Source organism: Podarcis cretensis (assembly GCF_951804945.1).
Source record: "Podarcis cretensis genome assembly, chromosome: 3".
Lineage (NCBI taxonomy): Eukaryota > Metazoa > Chordata > Lepidosauria > Squamata > Lacertidae > Podarcis > Podarcis cretensis.
In genome coordinates this window covers 58179985-58200470 of record NC_137172.1, presented here as the reverse complement: position 1 = coordinate 58200470, position 20486 = coordinate 58179985, and the positions used below count along the sequence as shown (strand labels likewise).

Here is a 20486-nt window from a genome sequence, read left to right as displayed (position 1 = left end):
TATTCAAAAGTATATGCAGGTATATGAGGACATAGACAAATTGCAACATGGAACAGGCTACACATACAGTAATCTAGCAGTCATTTTTGTGATTGCAGCTGCTGGGGAAAGTGGAAGCAGTTATAGAGATGGCTGCTAGATCATCATATTTGTGCCAGTCTTTCTTTAGAGTGAATATGCACCCTATATTACAGAGGCCAGTCATTTGATGGAAGGGCTGTCAGAGGATAGTAATCTATTGGAAGGCATCAGCTATTGTGGTGGAGCAGCTGCAAATGTTCTGTTGCTTCCAAGAAAAAGGGTTTTCTTGTGTGTGTGTTTCTTTGTGGCTGATTAGCTGCTCTCCCTGTGCAAAGGTGAGAGGGGGCAGGGTTTCTGTTGAGGCAGGTGATTAGCTGTGGGAGGAGCTTATCAGAGCTTGCAGGGCAGCGGCTGAAGAAGGAACAAAAAGGGTTTTCTTGTGTGTGTGTTTCTTGTGGCTGATTAGCTGCTCTCCCTGTGCAAGGGTCAGAGGGGGCAGGGTTTCTGTTGAGGCAGGTGATTAGCTGTGGGAGAAGCTTATCAGAGCTTGCAGGGCAGCGGCGTGTGCAGTTTGATCCATCTTTTAGATTTAGAGGAGCTAGTCTCAAACGTTTGTTGGGGGAGACTTAGGTTTTTTTGGGGGGGTTATTTGTCCTGTCTTCACGCTTTTTATGATGGAGGACCGCTGTAGCCACACCCAACGACAAATTCTCAAGATGGAGGGTGAGGGAACAGCTGCAGTCGCCTGCGGTTCCTGCGCAATGTTTGCCATCTTGCCAAAGGTTGCAGGCAGTTTACCTGCAGCAATTGCATGTTGATTGCCCTCTTAGAAGAAAAAGTCCAGCAACTGGAGGAACGTGTAGCTACATGTAGCTACGTGTAGCTCTAATTCCAAAGAATTGGAGAGCTGGAGCTCTTCTTGGAAGCAACAGAGCACACCGTCTCCACCAAGGAGGAGACAAGGGACTCCCCTGAGAAGGAGGCTAGTTCACCAACACAGGAGCCAGATATATGGAGAAACGTGACTCAAAGAAGTAGGAGGCCCAGGGTTCGCTCTGATTGTTTAGAAATACACAATCGCTTTGAGGTCCTCTCCCCTAGCATCGAAGACTCCATTTGAGGATCTCTCCCTCATTACAGTCGATCAGGTATATGAAGACGAGCAGCAAAGTCAGTCCTCAGGGAATGTGCAGGCGACCTTGGAACAGACAGCTCACGGAAGAACCCCGACCAGACCTAAGAGGAGGCGTGTAGTGGTGATAGGGGATTCCCTACTGAGGGGAACAGAAGCAGTGATCTGTGGGCCTGACAAGATGTCTCGGGAAGTGTGCTGTCTCCCCGGGGCTAAGATCCAAGATGTAACTGAACGACTGCAAGGAATCATAAAACCCACTGACAAATACCCCTTCCTCTTGGTTCATGTGGGAACCAATGACACTGCAATCAATAGCCTCCAGAAGATCAAAAGAGACTACGAGGCCCTGGGCAGGAAATTGAAGCAATTAAATGCACAAATTGTCATCTCATCTGTCCTCCCAGTTGAACGATGTGGCCCAGGGAGAGAGGGAAAAATAGTGGAAGTGAACAGCTGGCTTCGCAAATGGTGTAACAGGAACGGTTTGGATTCTTAGATCACAGACTGCAGTTTCTTGAAGATGGACTTCTGGCAAGCGATGGGCTGCACCTCACAACGGTTGGGAGGAATGTTTTTGCCAAAAATCTCAGAAACCTCATCAGGAGGGCTTTAAACTGACTAATGTGGGGGAGGGAGACAGTGCTCCTGAAGGTAGGAGTCTATCAATTGATGAAGATGATCATCCAAATGTCATAGACCAAATGGAGCAAACAGCACGCAGACCTAGTGGTGGGAGGAAAAAATCCTTAAATAAGAGACACGGGGGAATGATTAATGGACTTCAATGTCTGTACACTAACGCGCAAAGCATGGGAAATAAACAAGATGAGCTTGAGCTCTTGGTACAGCAAACTAAATATGACATAATAGGCATCACTGAAACCTGGTGGGATAAGTCCCACAATAGGAATGTAATAATGGAGGGATACAATCTATTTCAGAGAAACAGACCAGACAAGAAAGGAGGAGGAGTGGCGTTATATGTCAGGGATGTGTATACCTGTGAAGAGAGCCAAGATTTAGAACCTCAAAGCCAAAGTGAGAGCATTTGGCTCAAAATTAAGGGAGAGAAGAATAACAGTGACCTCACTGTGGGAGTTTACTATAGATCCCCAAGCCAAACGGAGGACATAGATGATGCCTTCCTGGAACAGATGGCCAAGCATGCAAAAGGAAAGGAGATAATAGTAATGGGGGACTTCAATTACCCGGATATTTGTTGGATGTCAAACTCAGCCAAGAGCATAAGGTCAAACAGATTCCTCACTGGCCTTGCAGACAACTTCATTGTCCAGAAAGTGGGAGAAGCAACAAGAGCAACAGCCATTTTAGATCTGGTCCTAACCAATGTTGATGACCTGGTTAGTGGGGTAGAAGTGGAAGGATCATTAGGCGCGGGTGATCATGCTCTTCTGAAGTTTACTATACAGCGGAAAGGAGCAGCCAAGCATACTAGGACTCAATTTCTTGACTTTAAGAAAGCCGACTTCATAAAACTTAGGGAAGTGCTGGGTGAGATTCCATGGACAGTAATACTAAAAGGAAAGGGAGTTCATGATGGCTGGGAGTTTGTTAAGAGGGAGATAGTAAAAGCACAACTTCAGGCAATACCAATGAGACGGAAACATGGAAGGTGCCTAAAGAAGCCAGGGTGGCTATCTAAAGAACTTTTAACTGAGTTAAGATTAAAAAAGGATGTGTACAAAAAATGGAAAAGGGGGGAAACCACCAAAGAGGAATTCAAACAAATAGCCAGCACGTGTAGACACAAAGTCAGAAAAGCTAAAGCACAGAATGAACTCAGGCTTGCTAGAGAGGTTAAAAGCAACAAAAAAGGCTTTTATGGGTATGTTCGTAGCAAAAGGAAGAAGAAAGAAACAGTGGGGTCACTCAGAGGAGAAGATGGTGAAATGCACACAGGGGACACAGAATGGGCTGAACAACTCAATGCCTTCTTTGCCTCAGTCTTCTCCGATAAAGAAAACAATGCCCGACCTGAAGAATTTGGAGCAAATGATTCAGCAGAGGAAACACAGCCCAGAATAACTAAGGAGATAGTACAAGAATACTTGGCTAGTCTAGATGTATTCAAGTCTCCAGGGCCAGATGAACTGCATCCAAGAGTATTAAAAGAACTGGCAGATGTGATCTCAGAACCACTGGCAGTCATCTTTGAGAATTCCTGGAGAACAGGCGAAGTCCCGGCAGACTGGAGGAGGGCAAATGTTGTCCCTATTTTCAAAAAGGGGAAAAGAGAGGACCCAAATAATTACCGCCCAGTCAGTCTGACATCAATACCAGGGAAGATTGTGGAGCAGATCATTAAGCAAACAGTCTGTGAGCACCTAGAAAGGAATGCTGTGATCACCAATAGTCAGCATGGATTTCTGAAAAATAAGTCATGTCAGACTAATCTGATCTCGTTTTTTGACAGAATTACAAGCCTGGTAGATGAAGGGAACGCAGTGGATGTAGCCTACCTTGATTTCAGCAAGGCATTTGACAAGGTGTCCCATGATATTCTTGTAAAGAAGCTGGTAAAATGCGGTCTTGACTATGCTACCACTCAGTGGATTTGTAACTGGCTGACTGACCGAACCCAAAGGGTGCTCATCAATGGTTCCTCTTCATCCTGGAGAAGAGTGACTAGTGGGGTGCCACAGGGTTCTGTCTTGGGCCCAGTCTTATTCAACATCTTTATCAACAACTTGGATGATGGACTCAAGGGCATCCTGATCAAATTTGCAGATGACACCAAACTGGGAGGGGTGGCTAACACCCCAGAGGACAGGATCACACTTCAAAACGACCTTGACAGATTAGAGAACTGGGCCAAAACAAACAAGATGAATTTTAACAGGGAGAAATGTAAAGTATTGCACTTGGGCAAAAAAATGAGAGGCACAAATACAAGATGGGTGACACCTGGCTTGAGAGCAGTACATGTGAAAAGGATCTAGGAGTCTTGGTTGACCACAAACTTGACATGAGCCAACAGTGTGACGCGGCAGCTAAAAAAGCCAATGCAATTCTGGGCTGCATCAATAGGAGTATAGCATCTAGATCAAGGGAAGTAATAGTGCCACTGTATTCTGCTCTGGTCAGACCTCACCTGGAGTACTGTGTCCAGTTCTGGGCACCACAGTTCAAGAAGGATACTGACAAACTGGAACGTGTCCAGAAGAGGGCAACCAAAATGGTCAAAGGCCTGGAAACGGTTCCTTATGAGGAACGGCTAAGGGAGCTGGGCATGTTTAGCCCTGGAGAAGAGGAGGTTAAGGGGTGATATGATAGCCATGTTCAAATATATAAAAGGATGTCACATAGAGGAGGGAGAAAGGTTGTTTTCTGCTGCTCCAGAGAAACGGACACGGAGCAATCGATCCAAACTACAAGAAAGAAGATTCCACCTAAACATTAGGAAGAAGTTCCTGACAGTAAGAGCTGTTCGACAGTAGAATTTGCTGCCAAGGAGTGTGGTGGAGTCTCCTTCTTTGGAGGTCTTTAAGCAGAGGCTTGACAACCATATGTCAGGAGTGCTCTGATGGTGTTTCCTGCTTGGCAGGGGGTTGGACTCGATGGCCCTTGTGGTCTCTTCCAACTCTATGATTCTATGATTCTATGGTTCCTGAATGACATATATCTGCTTTAATTGGGGACTGAATCAGTCTTGGTGGCCCTGAACAATGGCCTTTATCAAGAGGTGGATGGGGGAATGTGCCCTCTTACTCGTAGTTTTCAGTCACTTTTGATACTATTTACCACAGTATTCAGAGAGCAGAATTGAGAGAGTGTACCTCACCCTTTTGCACTTGTAATAGTTCCCACAGGACACTATTTTGTCTCCTGTACTATTTGGGAGCAGTCATTAGGAGTTTTGGGGCATGGTGTTATGAGTATGCTGAAGACACACAGCTCTATTTCTCCATAACACCTGAATCAGGAGAGGTTGAGTATTCTGGATGAAGGCCAGTGGACTTAAGCTATTATCTTGGGAAGACAGAAGCTTTGAGGGTATGTGGCTCCATATCTGGAAGATAGACCAATTGCTTGTTCTGGATGGGGCTGCACTCCACAAGAAGGAGCAGGTATGTAACTTGGGGTATTCCTTGATATATAATTGTCATTAGAGGCCAAAATGATCTCTGTGGCTAGAAGTGTCTTTTGCCCTTTTCAGCTCAGATGCCATCTACTGTGTATTTGGATTGGAATAGCATGGCCACTGTACTGGTGACCTTGAGAGTGGATTATTACATTGTGTTCTGTGTATATTTACTAATGAGACTTTATGTATGGGATGGAATTGTGGTGGATGTTGGCGAGTCATGTTGTGTTTTACCTGTCCATGTGTGAGTTTGTGTGAATGTGTGTGAAAGAGAGGATGGTGGTAAAGTGAGTTGTATTAGTAAGGCCAGAACAGTATAAGATATGACATTGAGGTCCACCAGATCTGGGCTGGGATATGAGCTCCAGAGTCTCAAACTGCTCAGCTGAAAGAAAACCTAGTAGCCTTTAGGAACTATTGTTTTCCCAAAGGCTGCTGGCAATTAGCGTAGACCTCGGTAAAGCCATTAAGACGTTATGTTCTGGAATGCTTCTATTCAGCCTTCCTGCTGGGAGTAAAGCAAGACGCTTACAATAAGCTACCTGAAACTCCAGCCCTGACAGTGGTTGGAAAGGCCAGTAGTTCCAAAACCAAAGCCTCTTGGGAAAGTTACCTTCAATGGGCAATGGTGTCTTCTGCATCCCCTTCTCACCAACACCATTTTCTGGACTAAAGTGAGTGGCAAATGAATGGTGCAGAGGAGGAGCTGGTTGTGGGCCTCCAGGTGATACTGACCATTGACACAGGCCTTGGGACACACTTTCATCCTTCCCATGCCTTCTGACTAGTGCACCACTGCCATCACTAGCCACATCAGAAGTGTTTATAAGGAAGGGGTTACTCGGAGATCAAGGATGGGTAGGTGGGAGAGAGTATAAAGGAATGCAGAGGGCTCAAGTTTCGTTTTTATACTGAATTCAGGCTGTCTCAGAAATAAATCAAGCTATCTCCCATTTCTTATGAGTTCATTCCTCAACACAGGTCCAGATAAAATGCAAAAGACCTCACAATTTACTCTCCCCACACACACTTCTGATACAGTGATAGATTATGCAGCCAGAGGATAAACTGCCATCTAGACTCCTTTAACCATTTGATGAGACTGCCTTTCCTGTCAACTGGGTCTCTTATGTGTAAAACTAAATAGTGGGCATTTTGTTGTTCTATAATCACAGACAAAATAGAGCAGTTAGTTAAACCTGGTGCTATGGATTTATATTCACATCCACTATGAAAGCAAAGGTGGCACATGGATAGAGTTTTAGCTTTGAATTTGGGAGATCAGTAACAAATGATAGTTTAGTTGTTAGCTTTTGCTACACCATTAATTTCTCCTAGCACAAGCTGAAGCATATTTGCTCATATGTAAGTTTGCCAGATGCTGGTAGACGTTCTTGATAAGGATGCGGCTCCATTTGAATGATTGTTTAGGGGCCAGGGAATTGTCTGCTCTGCCGGTTGGTCTGGAGAGAGGGTTGACTCCTCCCTCTGGAAAGGAGGCAAGAGGCTTCAGTGAACCCTGCTTGGTCCTTCCAGTAGGAGGTGTCATCCCCATCAGGAATGTTCTCCAGCAGCATATTCAAACAGAAATTTATGGTAAGACAAATTTCTGTTTTCTACTGAATTCAATGGCAATTATACTCTAGTAAAGGTTACATATAGGGATGCAGGTGGCACTGTGGTCTAAACCACTGAGCCTCTTGGGCTTGCCGATCAGAAGATCGCGGTTCGAATCCCCGCGATGGGGTGAGCTCCTGTTGCTCGGTGCCTGCACCTGCCAACCTAGCAGTTCGAAAACACTCCAAAAAGTGCAAGATAAATAGGTACCGCTCCAGCGGGAAGGTAAATGGCGTTTCCATGCGTTGCTCTGGTTTCGGTGTTCTGTTGCGCCAGAAGCGGCTTAATCATGCTGGCCACATGACCCAGAAAAACTGTCTCTGGATAAACGCAAGCTCCCTCGGGCTGTAAAGCGAGATGAGCACTGCAACCCCAGAGTCGTCTGCAACTGGACTTAACTGTCAGGAGTCCTTTACCTTTTTAAAGGTTGCATAGGATTTTAGTGTCAGACTCTGTTTCCTTTTTGTGATGCTGAAAACTCTATGGCACATCGTTAATGTGGGAGATAGAGTTATTATATGCATTAATGAAGCTCCTCATATCTGAACAACAACAATAATCCAGACTATTACTTCTTAATGCGCGAATCAAGATAAAACCACACACTACTATGTAGAGATGAGTGAATATCAATTTGTGCTCATTTTTCAATCTTTGTTCTCCACATTTTCTCATCAGTTTGGTATTTTTAAAGAAGTCCTTCTGAAAATTCACCAGCATTTTAATGCAATTTTTTTCTATGTTTTTGTATGCATTTTTGCTTAAAATGCTCATTTTTGCAAAACAGTTTCTTCTAATGTGATGCATTTTGGTGTGTTATTTTCACTAATATATGCATTTGTGTGCATGGTTCACCCTGGTGTGTACATTTTTATAAACATTACTTTGCTGGAAAACTGCACCGCAAAACTCAGAGAAGTGTGAATTTCAAAAGGTGACTTATGTTTTGGTTTGCATATTAGAAAGTGCAAATTAGGCAGATTCGTTTTTAAATGCAAACTCAATCAATCTTCTTCCCTATCTCTACAGCTAGAGTCATTCTAATACTACTTCATAGCTGAGTCTTAGTCTATGGTAGAGAAAAAATAAGCATAAAACATCAGAACTGATTTTAGAGGAGGGGGGATTTTGGTACTTCTCACATTAACACAGAGATGAAACAGGATCTCCATCCTTCGAATAATATTGTGCAGCTATTTCTTTGCTATTTCTAGAACAAGCTACAACCAGAGAACTCAAATAGAAACCTTTTACCAGTGCCTCAGCAGAGGAAACCACTTCCAAAAGGATGATTTACTTTACAGACTGGACTCAGTCTTTGAAAAATGTTCTTTGCTGAAGTGCTGACTGCATATTTGGATATTCGCTTAGAAGGCTAAGCAGCAGTCGTAAATAATTGCTTTTAATCATCCCTTCTTGGAAGCAGACTCTTGGTAAAACCTTTCCAACCACACACTTAAAATACTTCCATTTACTTTTATATAACAAAAAGTCTCAGGGCACCAAACTGGGCAAAATTTCCACCTCTCTGAGCATGTGACAAAGGGATTTGCCATCCCACAGTGGTTACTTTGTCTGCATTCACTTTGCATGACAAGTTTGGTAGGCATGTATGCATATATATGAGAGGCCAGGAACCTCAAGCCTGGGTTCAAAAGTGACCCTCTATGCCTTTCCATCTGGTGGTCAGTAGGACTCTCCCCAGGCCCCACTGCTCACTGGTCCCACTGGGCACCCCAAGTATTTTTTGCTAGGTGAATGAATGGAGAATGGGGTGAATGAGAGTGTGTGTTAAAAGTAGCCCACTGATCAAAGGGAAAATTCACTTTTGTGCTCTGCGCACTTTTACCTCTGTCCTCCTACACTGCTGGCATGTGGTCCTTGAAAGATTGCCCAGAAGGACCCTCAGGCTAAGCATGTTCCCCAATCCTGTAGCTCAGGGGTGTCCAAACTTTTTTCAAAGAGGATTGAAGTTGTTGAGCTTCTTTTAGGATTTTAACCCACGAATTAAACTGCCACAGGGGCCGGATTAAACCCCCCACCGGTGGGCAGGATTAGTCCCCTGGGACGGACTTTGGACATGCCTGCTGTAGATATTCAGAAGGCACGAGATCCCCTTCAGCCATTGTGCTGCACAGAATTAGAATTGTGCAAGCCCTGGCATTGTGCTGTCCATGCGTAGGGAGGAAGGGATCAAGCCTGCTATAGGTTTGCAGATAGAGCTCCACATGTGTGTGTTGAGCAGGCTCTCCTTGTCAGTTCTCCTCACAAGGCATGGTGTGTGTGAGGGGGAGTCATCCATAAATTTCATGCAATCTAATTCATCATAATTGCACCCAGGACCTTGTGTCCATGACCAAATGGCACTGATGAAGGAATATCTTCAGAAATGTATTGATTCAAGTCATATGAAGTAATGCTATCAATAAAATTTGCTGGGGTTTGTGGTTGGATATATTACTCAAGTGTACTCATCCACTTTTATACTTCTGTTCTAACAAAAGATGGCAGACTACCCAAAACTTTTTTTGAACTAACTGACAATATGGACTTAATCGATATTTGGAGGACTAAGAATCCCTTAGGTAGAGAAGGAACTTTCTTTTCTGAGGCTCATCTGTCATGGACAAGAATAGACCAAATATGGACAACTAGAAGGCTGGCACCTATGATTAGAAAAGTGGAAATCTGCCCAAAAACTTGCTCCGACCATAACGCTATGAAAATGGAATTAAGACTTACTCCAATCGGCTCCTTTAGATGGAAAATGAATGACACCCTATTAAGAGATCAGGAGATTGTGAAGAAGGCCCAAAAAACCTTGAAAGATTATTTTGAAATAAATTTGAATACTACGGTGGAAAGGAGAACAATCTGGGATGCAAGCAAAGCAGTTATGAGAGGGTTTCTGATACAACAGAACACGATAAAGAAAAGAATCTGGAATGGGGAAAAAGATAAGATTTTAGAGAAGATAAGAGATGGAGAGAAAAAGTTGAGATCTAAGCCAAAATCGAAGGAGATCTTGAGAGAAATTAAATTTTACCAAGCACAGTACGCGAAATTGATAAATCAAGAAGTTGAGTGGAAAATTAAACAAATGAAACAAAGATCATTTGAATCAGCTAACAAGTGTGGGAAACTATTAGCATGGCAATTGAAAAAGAGACAAAAATTGAATGCAGTCACCAATCTAGAGATTGAAGGGAAAGATATCCAGAAACCCGAAGAAATTAGGAAGTGTTTCCAGAGATATTTCAAAAAGCTCTATACTCAAGGGTCACAAGAGGAGAAGGAGATAGACCAATTTTTGAAAACAAATGGTTTACCAAAACTTGCCCAGGAAAAGAGAACAATCCTGAATCATAAAATAACACAACAAGAAATAGAGGGTGCCATCCAGAATATGCAACTAGGCAAATCTCCAGGTCCGGATGGGCTTACCTCCAAGTATTATAAGATATTGAAAGATTATTTGATACAACCATTAATGGAGGTATGCAATCAGATTTTGGAGGGGAAGAAGGCACCGGAATCGTGGAAAGAAGCCTTCATCACATTGATCCCTAAAGTGGAAACTGAAAAGACTCAACTTAAGAACTACCGTCCCATCTCACTCCTAAATGTGGATTACAAAATTTTTGCAGATATTTTGGCAAGTAGATTTAAAAAAGTATTAAATGAAGTAATTCACAAGGACCAGGCAGGCTTTCTCCCAGGAAGACATTTGTCTGATAATACTAGGAATATTATTGATATTTTGGAACTTTTGCAAACCAACATTAATACAAAATCAGTGTTAATTTTTGTTGATGCGGAGAAGGCCTTTGATAACATTTCTTGGAGGTTTATGAAGAAAAATTTGGAAGGGATGGGAGTGGGACGGGGGTTTGAAAATGGAATAGAGGCAATTTATTCAGAGCAGAAAGCTAAACTGATAGTAAACAATGTGGTGACAGAAGAATTTAAAATTGAAAAAGGAACACGACAAGGTTGCCCCCTATCCCCTCTGTTATTTATTTCTGTTCTGGAGGTGCTTTTGAACATGATTAGGGAAGACCGGTTGGTACAAGGAATACAGGTCGGAGTGAAACAATTTAAATTGAAAGCTTTTGCAGATGATTTGGTTTTAACACTACAGGAGCCAGAATCTAGTACGAAGAGAGTGTTAGAATTAATTTATGAATTTGGTCGGGTAGCGGGGTTCAAACTGAACAAGCAAAAAACCAAGGTTTTGGAGAAAAATCTGACACCTTTGGAAATAGATGGGTTTCAGAAAGAGACAGAGTTAAATGTTTTTAAAAAGGTAAAATACCTAGGGGTAAACTTGTCTGCCAAAAATTTGAATCTATTTAAAGATAATTATGAAAAATGCTGGTCAGAAATTAAGAAAGATTTAGAGATCTGGTCAAGATTGAAACTTTCCTTGTTGGGTCGAATTGCAGCTATAAAGATGAATGTATTGCCGAAGATGTTATTTTTGTTTCAGACCCTACAGATCGTGGACAGAGTGGAGTGTTTTTGGGAAGTGGCAGAAAGATATTTCTAGGTTTGTCTGGCAGGGCAAAAAGCCCCGAATAAAATTTAAAATATTAACGAATGCAAAAGAGAGAGGGGGGTTTGCCCTGCCAGATTTAAGGTTATAAAATTTAAAATATTAACGAATGCAAAAGAGAGAGGGGGGTTTGCCCTGCCAGATTTAAGGTTATATTATGAAGCTGCGGCTTTCTGCTGGATGAAAGATTGGTTACTCCTTGAGAACACTGACGTCCTAGATCTGGAAGGGTATAATAATGTTTTTGGATGGCATGCATATTTGTGGTACGATAAGGTAAGGGTTCATAAAATGTTTAAAAACCATATTGTCAGGAAAGCTATATTTATGGTCTGGACAAAATACAAAGACTTATTGGAAGGTAAGACCCCGAGGTGGTTATCACCAGCGGAGGCCAAGGTTCGAAAAAAACCCCAATATGGAGGCCGGCTGGCCGAAATACTGGGAAATAATAGAAAAAATTGGAGATAATTGGAGGCTGCAGAGCTTTGAAAAATTAAAGAATAGGGTGCAAGACTGGTTTCATTATGCTCAAATTCAAGAGGTTTTTAAGTCAGACAAAAAAATAGGATTCCAGGTGGAAAAATCGAAATTAGAGACAGAACTGTTAGAACCTAAGACCAAGGTGCTTTCGAGAATATATAACTTGCTGCTTAAATGGAACACCCAGGATGAGATAGTCAAATCAGCCATGATAAAATGGGCTCAGGATATTGGGTACAACATTATGTTAGAAGACTGGGAAAGGTTATGGACCACTGGAATGAAATTCACGGCATGTAATGCCCTGAAGGAAAATATTATGAAAATGATATATAGGTGGTACATGACCCCAGTCAAACTTGCAAAAATATATCATCGGTCTGATAATAAATGTTGGAAATGTAAGGAGGCTGAAGGGACATTCTTTCATCTTTGGTGGACTTGTCCAAAAGTGAAGGCCTTCTGGGAAATGATCTATAATGATTTAAAAAAGGTGTTTAGGTACACCTTCCCTAAGAAACCAGAGGCCTTCCTCCTGGGCATTGTGGACCAAAAGGTGTTAAAGAAGGATAGAACTTTTTTTATGTATGCAACTACAGCAGCAAGAATACTCATTGCAAAATATTGGAAGATACAAGACCTTCCCACGCTGGAAGAGTGGCAGACGCAGTTGATGGACTATATGGAACTGGCTGAAATGACTGGCAGAATCCGAGATCTGGGAGAAGAGACAATGGAAGAGGACTGGAAGAAATTTAAGGACTATTTACAAAAACATTATAAGTTGTATGAATGTTAAGAATCTGCATGACTTGGAAATTTTAGCTCCTGCAATTAGATTAGGAAAATAGAAAGTTAAGTTATAAGTAAGAAAAAGTTGAAATTTAAAGTTATTTTATGTATTATCTTAAGGTATAAATATTTGACAAAAGGTACTTTAAATTTAGAAGTAAAACACTCTGAAAGATATAAATAAGATACGAAACAAGGTAATAATTTGCTGATATGTTTATTGTAAAGAACGCAGGGTGAGGGAGATGTGGGGAAGTCCAGTTAGTAACCTAAAAATGTATTTTGAAAGTTGCATTGTTTTTCTTTCTTTCTTTTTTCTGGTTTGTCCTTCTTTTTCTTTTCTGTAAACTGAAAATGTAATAAAAATTTTAATAAAAAAAGAAAGAAAAAAAATGCAAAATCACAATTCCTCATATATCAAAAATTCAATACAGCAGCACTTAGAAAACAATTAGAGAAAGATCACATTATTGCAAGCTTGAATTAATACAAATCTCGGAAATATTTGAGAATACAGTATTGGATCCTGCTCTTTGGCATGGACTGAACTTCTTTGCCTTTTTGCCTAACCCATATTACAGTGTTATGAGTTAGAACAAAAATGAAATTTCCAGCCTAGTGGCAGCAATTCAAACTCAATTAACTCAGTGGGTGTGAAGGAATTCAGGTAGAAAGACTTCTCTCAGATTTTCAGGTCACAATTTCCCTCCTGTATATACTACCCTTTTGGCAACGAATGAAATTATTATAAAACATACAGCCTCCTAGAGATGTTTAAATAAAACAGGCATTTTCTGTAGTTTTCAGGTAGTATTGAATTTAAAACCAAAGGCCCAGTTTTTAAAAGATGCAGTGCCTTATGGATCCTCATTACTTATACTAAACACCATATTAAAAACATGCAAAAATATTCCTATTTTCCCAGGCCTTTGGCTAATTAAACAATCTATGGCTTTTTAAACTGAGTTTCTGTTTTAGTTTGTTATTATGCTGTGTATTTTTGTGCCCTGTGATTGTTGTTATGCTGTGTATTTTTGTGCCCTGTGATCTTCAGATGAAGATGATCACTGCCCTGTGATCTTCAGATGAAGGACAGTACAGAAATTTAATAAATAATAACTAAAAAGATAATTCAGGCTGTAATTATATACCCAATGAACTCAGTTCCTGAGAAAATCTGTATAGGAACCCACTGTTAAATGGTTTTTTAAAAAATTATATACTTTTATGACTTACTAGAATAAAAGCTTATTGGCATCCTGTTTATGATCTCTTTCCCAAGAATTAAATGTTTGAAAGAAAATCACGCATTTAGGTCAGGCTGTGTTATTTGATATGGGTAACAACCCATATTTTATTTGACAACTAGATTATAGCATCTGGATAATGTTTGATGAAGAAATAAGCTGCTTTCCAAGTGATGAGAGGAAAGAATGATTCTTAAGTTTGTGTATATAGCGTGTATTACTTTCTTTGGTTTCTATGGATTGTATTTAGTACTTTACCCTTAAAAGTAAGTGATTGCATGCAATTGAAGTGGTTTAGGATTTAGTGCTCCTTCAGTTTTATGCAGCTATAATAGTAGCACTTCCTGCACTTCTAGGACTCCAGCCACTGCAAATATAAAATCTTTGAATTCTTCATCTGGTAGGCCCTCATTACTGGTTGCGTGTGGGTTGTTGATTCCCTTCACTTGTACAGATCTATTGTCTTTCTTGGGCCAATTTTCATCTCTGACCCTTGGGCCCCAATTGGTTTTCTCTCCAGCTCACATGTTCTACACTCAGATTCAGTTGATGTCTCAACTCTCCCTTTTGAGTGCTAATCACACAGAAACACACGTGCATAACTCAGATTATGTTCTTTTATTGCAGGAATCAAGGAAAATGTGTTGAAGGTTTTTTGGAAATATTTGACATGCTGTTGGCCACATCTTCCCGCTTTCGAATGATGAACGTCCAGGGGGAAGAATTTGTGTGCCTTAAATCCATTGTCCTACTCAATTCTGGTAAGTGAGATATGCTTGTTAAGGGGTCAGCTCTAATTTCAAATGCAGTGTTGCTACTTTTTCTGTTCTTGTTGCCATACAGTTATAAATAAAAAGTAAAAATGAAACTGTGTGTGTGTGTGTGTGTGTGTGTGTGTTTAAATTGTGGGGCATCATAGTTATCCTAATTGTAGGGAGTAATAGTATTAATCTAACCATGTGTTATAATCTCAGTACTGCTTGCCAATCCATGCCTGCTCTTTAAACTGGACATGCTAATTACAATTACATTCACACAGTTAGCATCTATATTTGGCCGACAGACACCAGCACCACAATACCTGATGTATACCCTGGTAAAGGGCAAAAAGAATAGGAAAATTAGGTGGATTGGAAGGTAAAAGGATGGGTTGGAGGGGAGAGAGAGAAGAAAAGAGTGATGGGTATGTGCATGTGCTGTATGAGAGAGAGGAAAGAAGGTGTCTTCCATTTGCCACATCCCCTCCACTGTGTTTAATTGAATAGGTTGGGCAAGGGAGGTAAAATTTGTTCCTTCTCCATTCAGTCATATTTGTGTAATGCGTGGCATGTAGGGGGGGAATGTATGTGCCCATGTGTATGTATGTGTGTGTGTGTGAGGTGTGTGTCTGTGTATGTACAGGTTTGTGCCCAGTAGAGTTGGTGAGGGTGCACCCCTCTCCCACCAACACTACAAATTTTAATGGACCCACATTTGTGCTAAAGTTGTTCAGGCAGTAACAAGGAGCTTAATGCTAGCATGCAGCACAATAATTGAATTTCAGAGCTGCAAGCAAACCCTACCCACATCTTCCACTCATAGACATATGCTTGCCCCTTTTTGGGGGGGGGGGTTACATATGCGATTGGAAGCTTGTTCCAGCGTTAATTAGCATGTACAGTAAGATAAAGTTTGTTAACATCGATAAAATTTCATAATCTTTTTGATATCCAAACTTCCCTCCAGATATTCCCCAGTAGATGTGGTAATAATTGATTTTTTCTGTTGCATCTTCTTATAAGATACTGTTCGGGCAGCTGTCCAGGTTCAATAGATATTTGAAAGGCTCTGGACAGTATGAGATTGCTAATCCACCCTCCCAGCATTTTGGAGATCCACAGGGAAGCCAAAGAAATAAGCAAGCAGTGCAGAAAAGTATTTCCTAGGGTTCACTAAAGCTTGAGGCAAGGCCCCAATGACATGCGTCAGATACATGCATACCTTGAACTGTTGCATGACCTACAGGTAAAATCACTGCTTTGGGCACTGCACCAGAAAATGGGACACAGCACTGCTTTGCAAAGCTCCTGTGATTTCAATAGTGTTGGCTTTACTTGTCTTTGATACAAAGACTTGAATGGACAAGTGAATGGGAAGTTTCATATCCCCTGCATCTGCCAGCATCCCCAAATGTTTTGTCAGAGGGTTTGGGGGGAGCTCCAGAACAATGTGAGATGATGAAAGTGGAATAGCTTCAAATCAAGGAAGAGGCCAGATCCTCTATAGAGGCTTTTGAGGGTGTGAGTGCAAACGGCTTGGGGGGGGGGGGAGATGAAGCTTCCCTTTTGTAAACTTACTTCTGTTTCCTTATCTTTGAATGCAAGCCAGTATTTCTATAAATGTAGTTTTGGCGTTTGCCATTTGTTCCACAGTATCGCATTCCTGAATCGTGTTCAATTTGTTGCCCATTTTGATCACCAACTCCTCCTCAGTTCGGACAGATAACAGGCCACACATCCCTCATATTATTTGAGGCTTTGATTCTAGTTTCTTATGATGCTGTAGCTTGTAACAGATTTTTTCTTGAATCTCATGTTATTCCTATTAGCTATTCTCTGAGGGTTGAATTGCAGGACAAACTGCTGTAGTCAAAGCAACAGACAGCACAAATTATTGTGGCATCAGCATTCTGAACAGAATATGCAGGAGCTTCATTTTGATGTAAAAAAAGCCACAATTAATATACACAAGGTATTATAGCAATTCTAGTTGTAGCTGAGGACAACAGAGCAATGCTGTTGGGCAGCAGAGCAAAAACCAGTTTGGGTTTTCTGAGGATTGCTGTTTGCTCCAATCAAGTGGGTGTTTGCGGGGAAAACTCCAGAGCAAAAAAGGGTGCTTGGGCACATGGGCATAGCCAAGGGGGGGGGGGGTCAGGGGTCAACTGCCCCCCTAAATAAAAATCAATAAAAATACAAATCTGAGGTTATTCCCCCCTAACAAAAGCCTACCCCCCCAAAAAAATCTTGGCTACGCCCATGCTTGGACACAGAGCTTTAAAGCGTGCACCATGCCTGGAGAGAGTAGATGAAAGGTAAGTGTATAAGCCCCATCACTGGGAAGGAGTGGAGATGGGTGTCATTTGGTGGGTCACAAGTTATGCTTGCTTTATTTTTTTAATGAGCATTCAGCTGCATGCAGGAGGAATTAACATTGGCCTAAAGTGAAAGTAGTGTTTTCACCCTCCCCTTCTGTTTGTGTTTGCAGTTGCAAAATATAGGACATTGACACCAATTTGTGAAATTTTATCCAGATATTTGGACAGCAGCGTGTCTCTTGCTGCAAGGACAGAAGCAGTATTTCATCAGCTTTGTAACAAAATGGAATCTGCCCCTAGATTCGCTGTGAAAGAAATGAAATTAACCCTTCAACTTACAAAACAAAGTTGTATTTTTGGGAAACAAACAAGCAAGCAAAAAAATATTACAGCCACGCACTCTGTGGAGTGCAGTAGTGTAGCACTGTATTCTGGGGCCCCAATCCAAAGAAAATTAGTCACACTTTCTTGAATGCCCTGGAAACATTGACACTGCAACCCTTGGCTCTTACAATGAGTACATATTTTTACTCAGAAGTTTTCTCACTGAATATAATGAATTTAAAATCCAGTTCATTAAACTTAGTATTTTACAATAGCGCATGAATGTAAAACTGCAGTCTCAGATTTGTTGCAGCTAACCTGTCCTGTGGATTTTCATGTGATTTAAGCATAATGAACTTCCTAAGGATTTGAGAGTTTGACACCAAACTTTGAGACCCATAACCAGTTTTCCTGAGTTTAACTGAAGACCATGGGTTATATATATAGTCTATTTAATTGGATGGGGAAACTAGTATAAACTCAGCACTTAGGCATTGTCAGTTTGGCTACAAAACTACTCATATATTGTGAAATAGTGCAAATGACTTTAATAGGAAACTTCTGGAATTAATGTGTTGTGGCTTGCAGTCCAAGCAGCCCAGCTGCAAAGTTTGAAGCAGACTGCCAGAATGCTGATGATATGATAAAGGGATGAGGAGCATGTGGCAATGTGACTGTCTGTCTTATATCTAGCAATCAAAGTTTACATTCACTTTTCTTTCCCCTTTTTTGGTGTGTATGGTGAGGATGAAAGGCTTGTTTCCATAATTACCATCTCAGAGGGAAGGTTAAGACCAAAGGTTAGCTCCAGTCTTCCTTCTGAGATAAGTTTTAATATGAGACCCTCTTTCATAGGAGCTGGGGTGTGTGGAGGCCGGATCTTTACACAGAATACTAAATTCATGTGTGAAAACTTTGTGTCACATTTATTGAATATTACTGAATATTTGAATCTTCCCTAAAGGTTATGATTTCTAATGGAAGTTCCACACCTATTTTTCTAATAATCAGTTGATGCCTCAGTTGGAGCCAAAGTGGAACAGTACTGTAAATTTACATTGGTTCTATGCCATTTTGTGGATTTGAGAATTTCAGTCTGCTGTGGTGCTGAGCTTCAATTATTTGTTAAAAGTGCTTAATATGTCCTCTTTATTTATAGAACACAACTTGAGTCTGTTGTGGTTTGTTCTCGGTCCTGTGTCTGTTTAGTTCATTACTTTGCCTTGCCTTACCTGTACTTTAACAAAATACAATAAATTTAATCTTTTAAAAGGAAAAAAGGACTAAAAATCCTAGGTAAGAGTGTTTACCACCTACATTTGTAGTGTGGATATATATATTGTCATTGAACAAAGTTCACATATTAGAATCCTGCTGCCACTTCACTTTTCTCTCTCTCTTGCCTTCTTCCATAGGTATCTACACATTTCTTTCCAGCAGCTTAAAATCACTGGAGGAAAAAGACCATATCCATCGCGTTCTTGATAAAATCACAGACACCTTGATACATCTGATGGCCAAATCAGGCCTCTCTCTGCAGCAGCAGCATAGGCGACTGGCTCAGCTCCTCCTCATCCTTTCCCACATTAGGCATATGAGGTGAGTTGCACTAGTGAATGCTAACTTGTAAACAAAGCAGACATCATAATATAATACGCTACAGGGAGTGTAAAAAATGTTCTTTTCCCTTCACCATAAGGAGATATACTGACAAGTACTTCTGCAGACAAGGTTGTCCGCTCTGAAATTATTTACCGTATTTTTTGCTCTATAAGACTCACTTTTTCCCTCCTAAAAACTAAGGGGAAATGTGTGTGCGTCTTATGGAGCGAATGCAGGCTGTGCAGCTATCCCAGAAGCCAGAACAGCAAGAGGGATTGCTGCTTTCACTGCACAGCGATCCCTCTTGCTGTTCTGGCTTCTGAGATTCAGAATATTTTTCTTCTTGTTTTCCTCCTCCAAAAACTAGGTGCGTCTTGTGGTCTGGTGCGTCTTATAGAGCGAAAAATATGGTAATTAACCTCCATCACCTCTAAACTTGAGAGGTCTGGAGGGTGGCAACACGAGAATGGGCCTTTTCTGCGGTGACTCCCCATCTGTGGAATGCTCTCCCCAGGGAAGTTCACCTGGCGCCTTCATGATACACCTTTAGGCGCCAGGCAAAAACATTCCTTTTTAACCAGGCCTTACGATGTCAATCAAATCAACCCAATGTCCTTTTAAAATGGGGTGTGTGTGTGTGTGTGTGTGTGTGTGTGTGTGTGTGTAAGCGAGTTATTGGGTTGTTGCTGCTTTTTTTGTAGTTTTATATTTTGATTTTATTCTGTGAACCACCCTGAGACCTGCAGTTATAGGGTGGTATATAAATTCAATAAATAAATGTCGCATTTGTGAAAAACAGTTACAATAGACTCTTTCATGTGGTTCATAGTCTAATAGAACCACCTTCACCATTGGGGTCTGGTAAGGACCCCAAGATCTCCTGCAACAATTTTGCAGATAAAATCAATCAAATTTGGAAAGAGGTAGAGTCCACCGTGGTAGCAGGGCCGGAGCGGGGGAGTGCCAGTGCCCTGTCTAGATGAGTTGTATGGGGTCAGTTTCAACCTGCTACCCCCAAGGATGTGGACAGGCTGCTTGGACAAGTAAAACCAACCACCTGTCTCCTTGATCCTTGCCCATTCTGTCTCATAAAAATGAGCCAGACAGGGCTGGGCAATGGGCTCTGTGGTGAATGCTTCCCTCTGTGAGGGAGTCTTCTTGGACCCCCTTAAAGAAGTGGTTATTAGACCACTTCTTAAAAAACCATTTTTCAACCTGGTCACCTCGGCCGATTATCATCCAGTCTCAAATATTCCAATCCTGGGCAAGATGATTGAGTGGATGGTCACTGAACAACTTCAAGCATCTCTAGAGGATGTGGAACATTTGGACCCCTTCCAATCAGAGTTCAGGCCTGAAACCACCTTGGTCATGCTGGTCGATAATCTCCAGAGGGGAAAACTGTTCCCTAGTTTTGCTGGATCTCTCAGCAGCTTTTGATAACATCATAGTATCCATCTGGACCATCTAGGAGGTTTGGGAGCTGGAGGCACTGTTATGTAGTGGTTCTGCTCCCTCCTAGTCTGTGT

General features: G+C 41.4%; 2 protein-coding genes across 6 annotated transcripts in view; one reads left to right on the top strand and one right to left on the bottom strand.

The window, feature by feature from the left end:
* The window catches only part of LOC307213408 (uncharacterized protein), a gene marked incomplete at its 3' end in the record, with an annotated part of 117316 nt that extends 115273 nt beyond the window's left edge, over nucleotides 1-2043 (bottom strand). Inside the window, exon 1 of the mRNA XM_079971276.1 lies at nucleotides 1855-2043. The remainder of the gene's footprint in view (nucleotides 1-1854) is intronic.
* Nucleotides 1-20486, top strand: part of ESR1 (estrogen receptor 1) — a 205466-nt gene that overhangs the window by 175851 nt on the left and 9129 nt on the right. For all 5 annotated transcript variants that reach the window (XM_079971531.1, XM_079971532.1, XM_079971529.1 and 2 more), the window contains 2 exons: nucleotides 14583-14716; nucleotides 18771-18954. In XM_079971531.1, the coding sequence (XP_079827657.1) occupies nucleotides 14583-14716; nucleotides 18771-18954 (318 nt within the window). The remainder of the gene's footprint in view (nucleotides 1-14582; nucleotides 14717-18770; nucleotides 18955-20486) is intronic.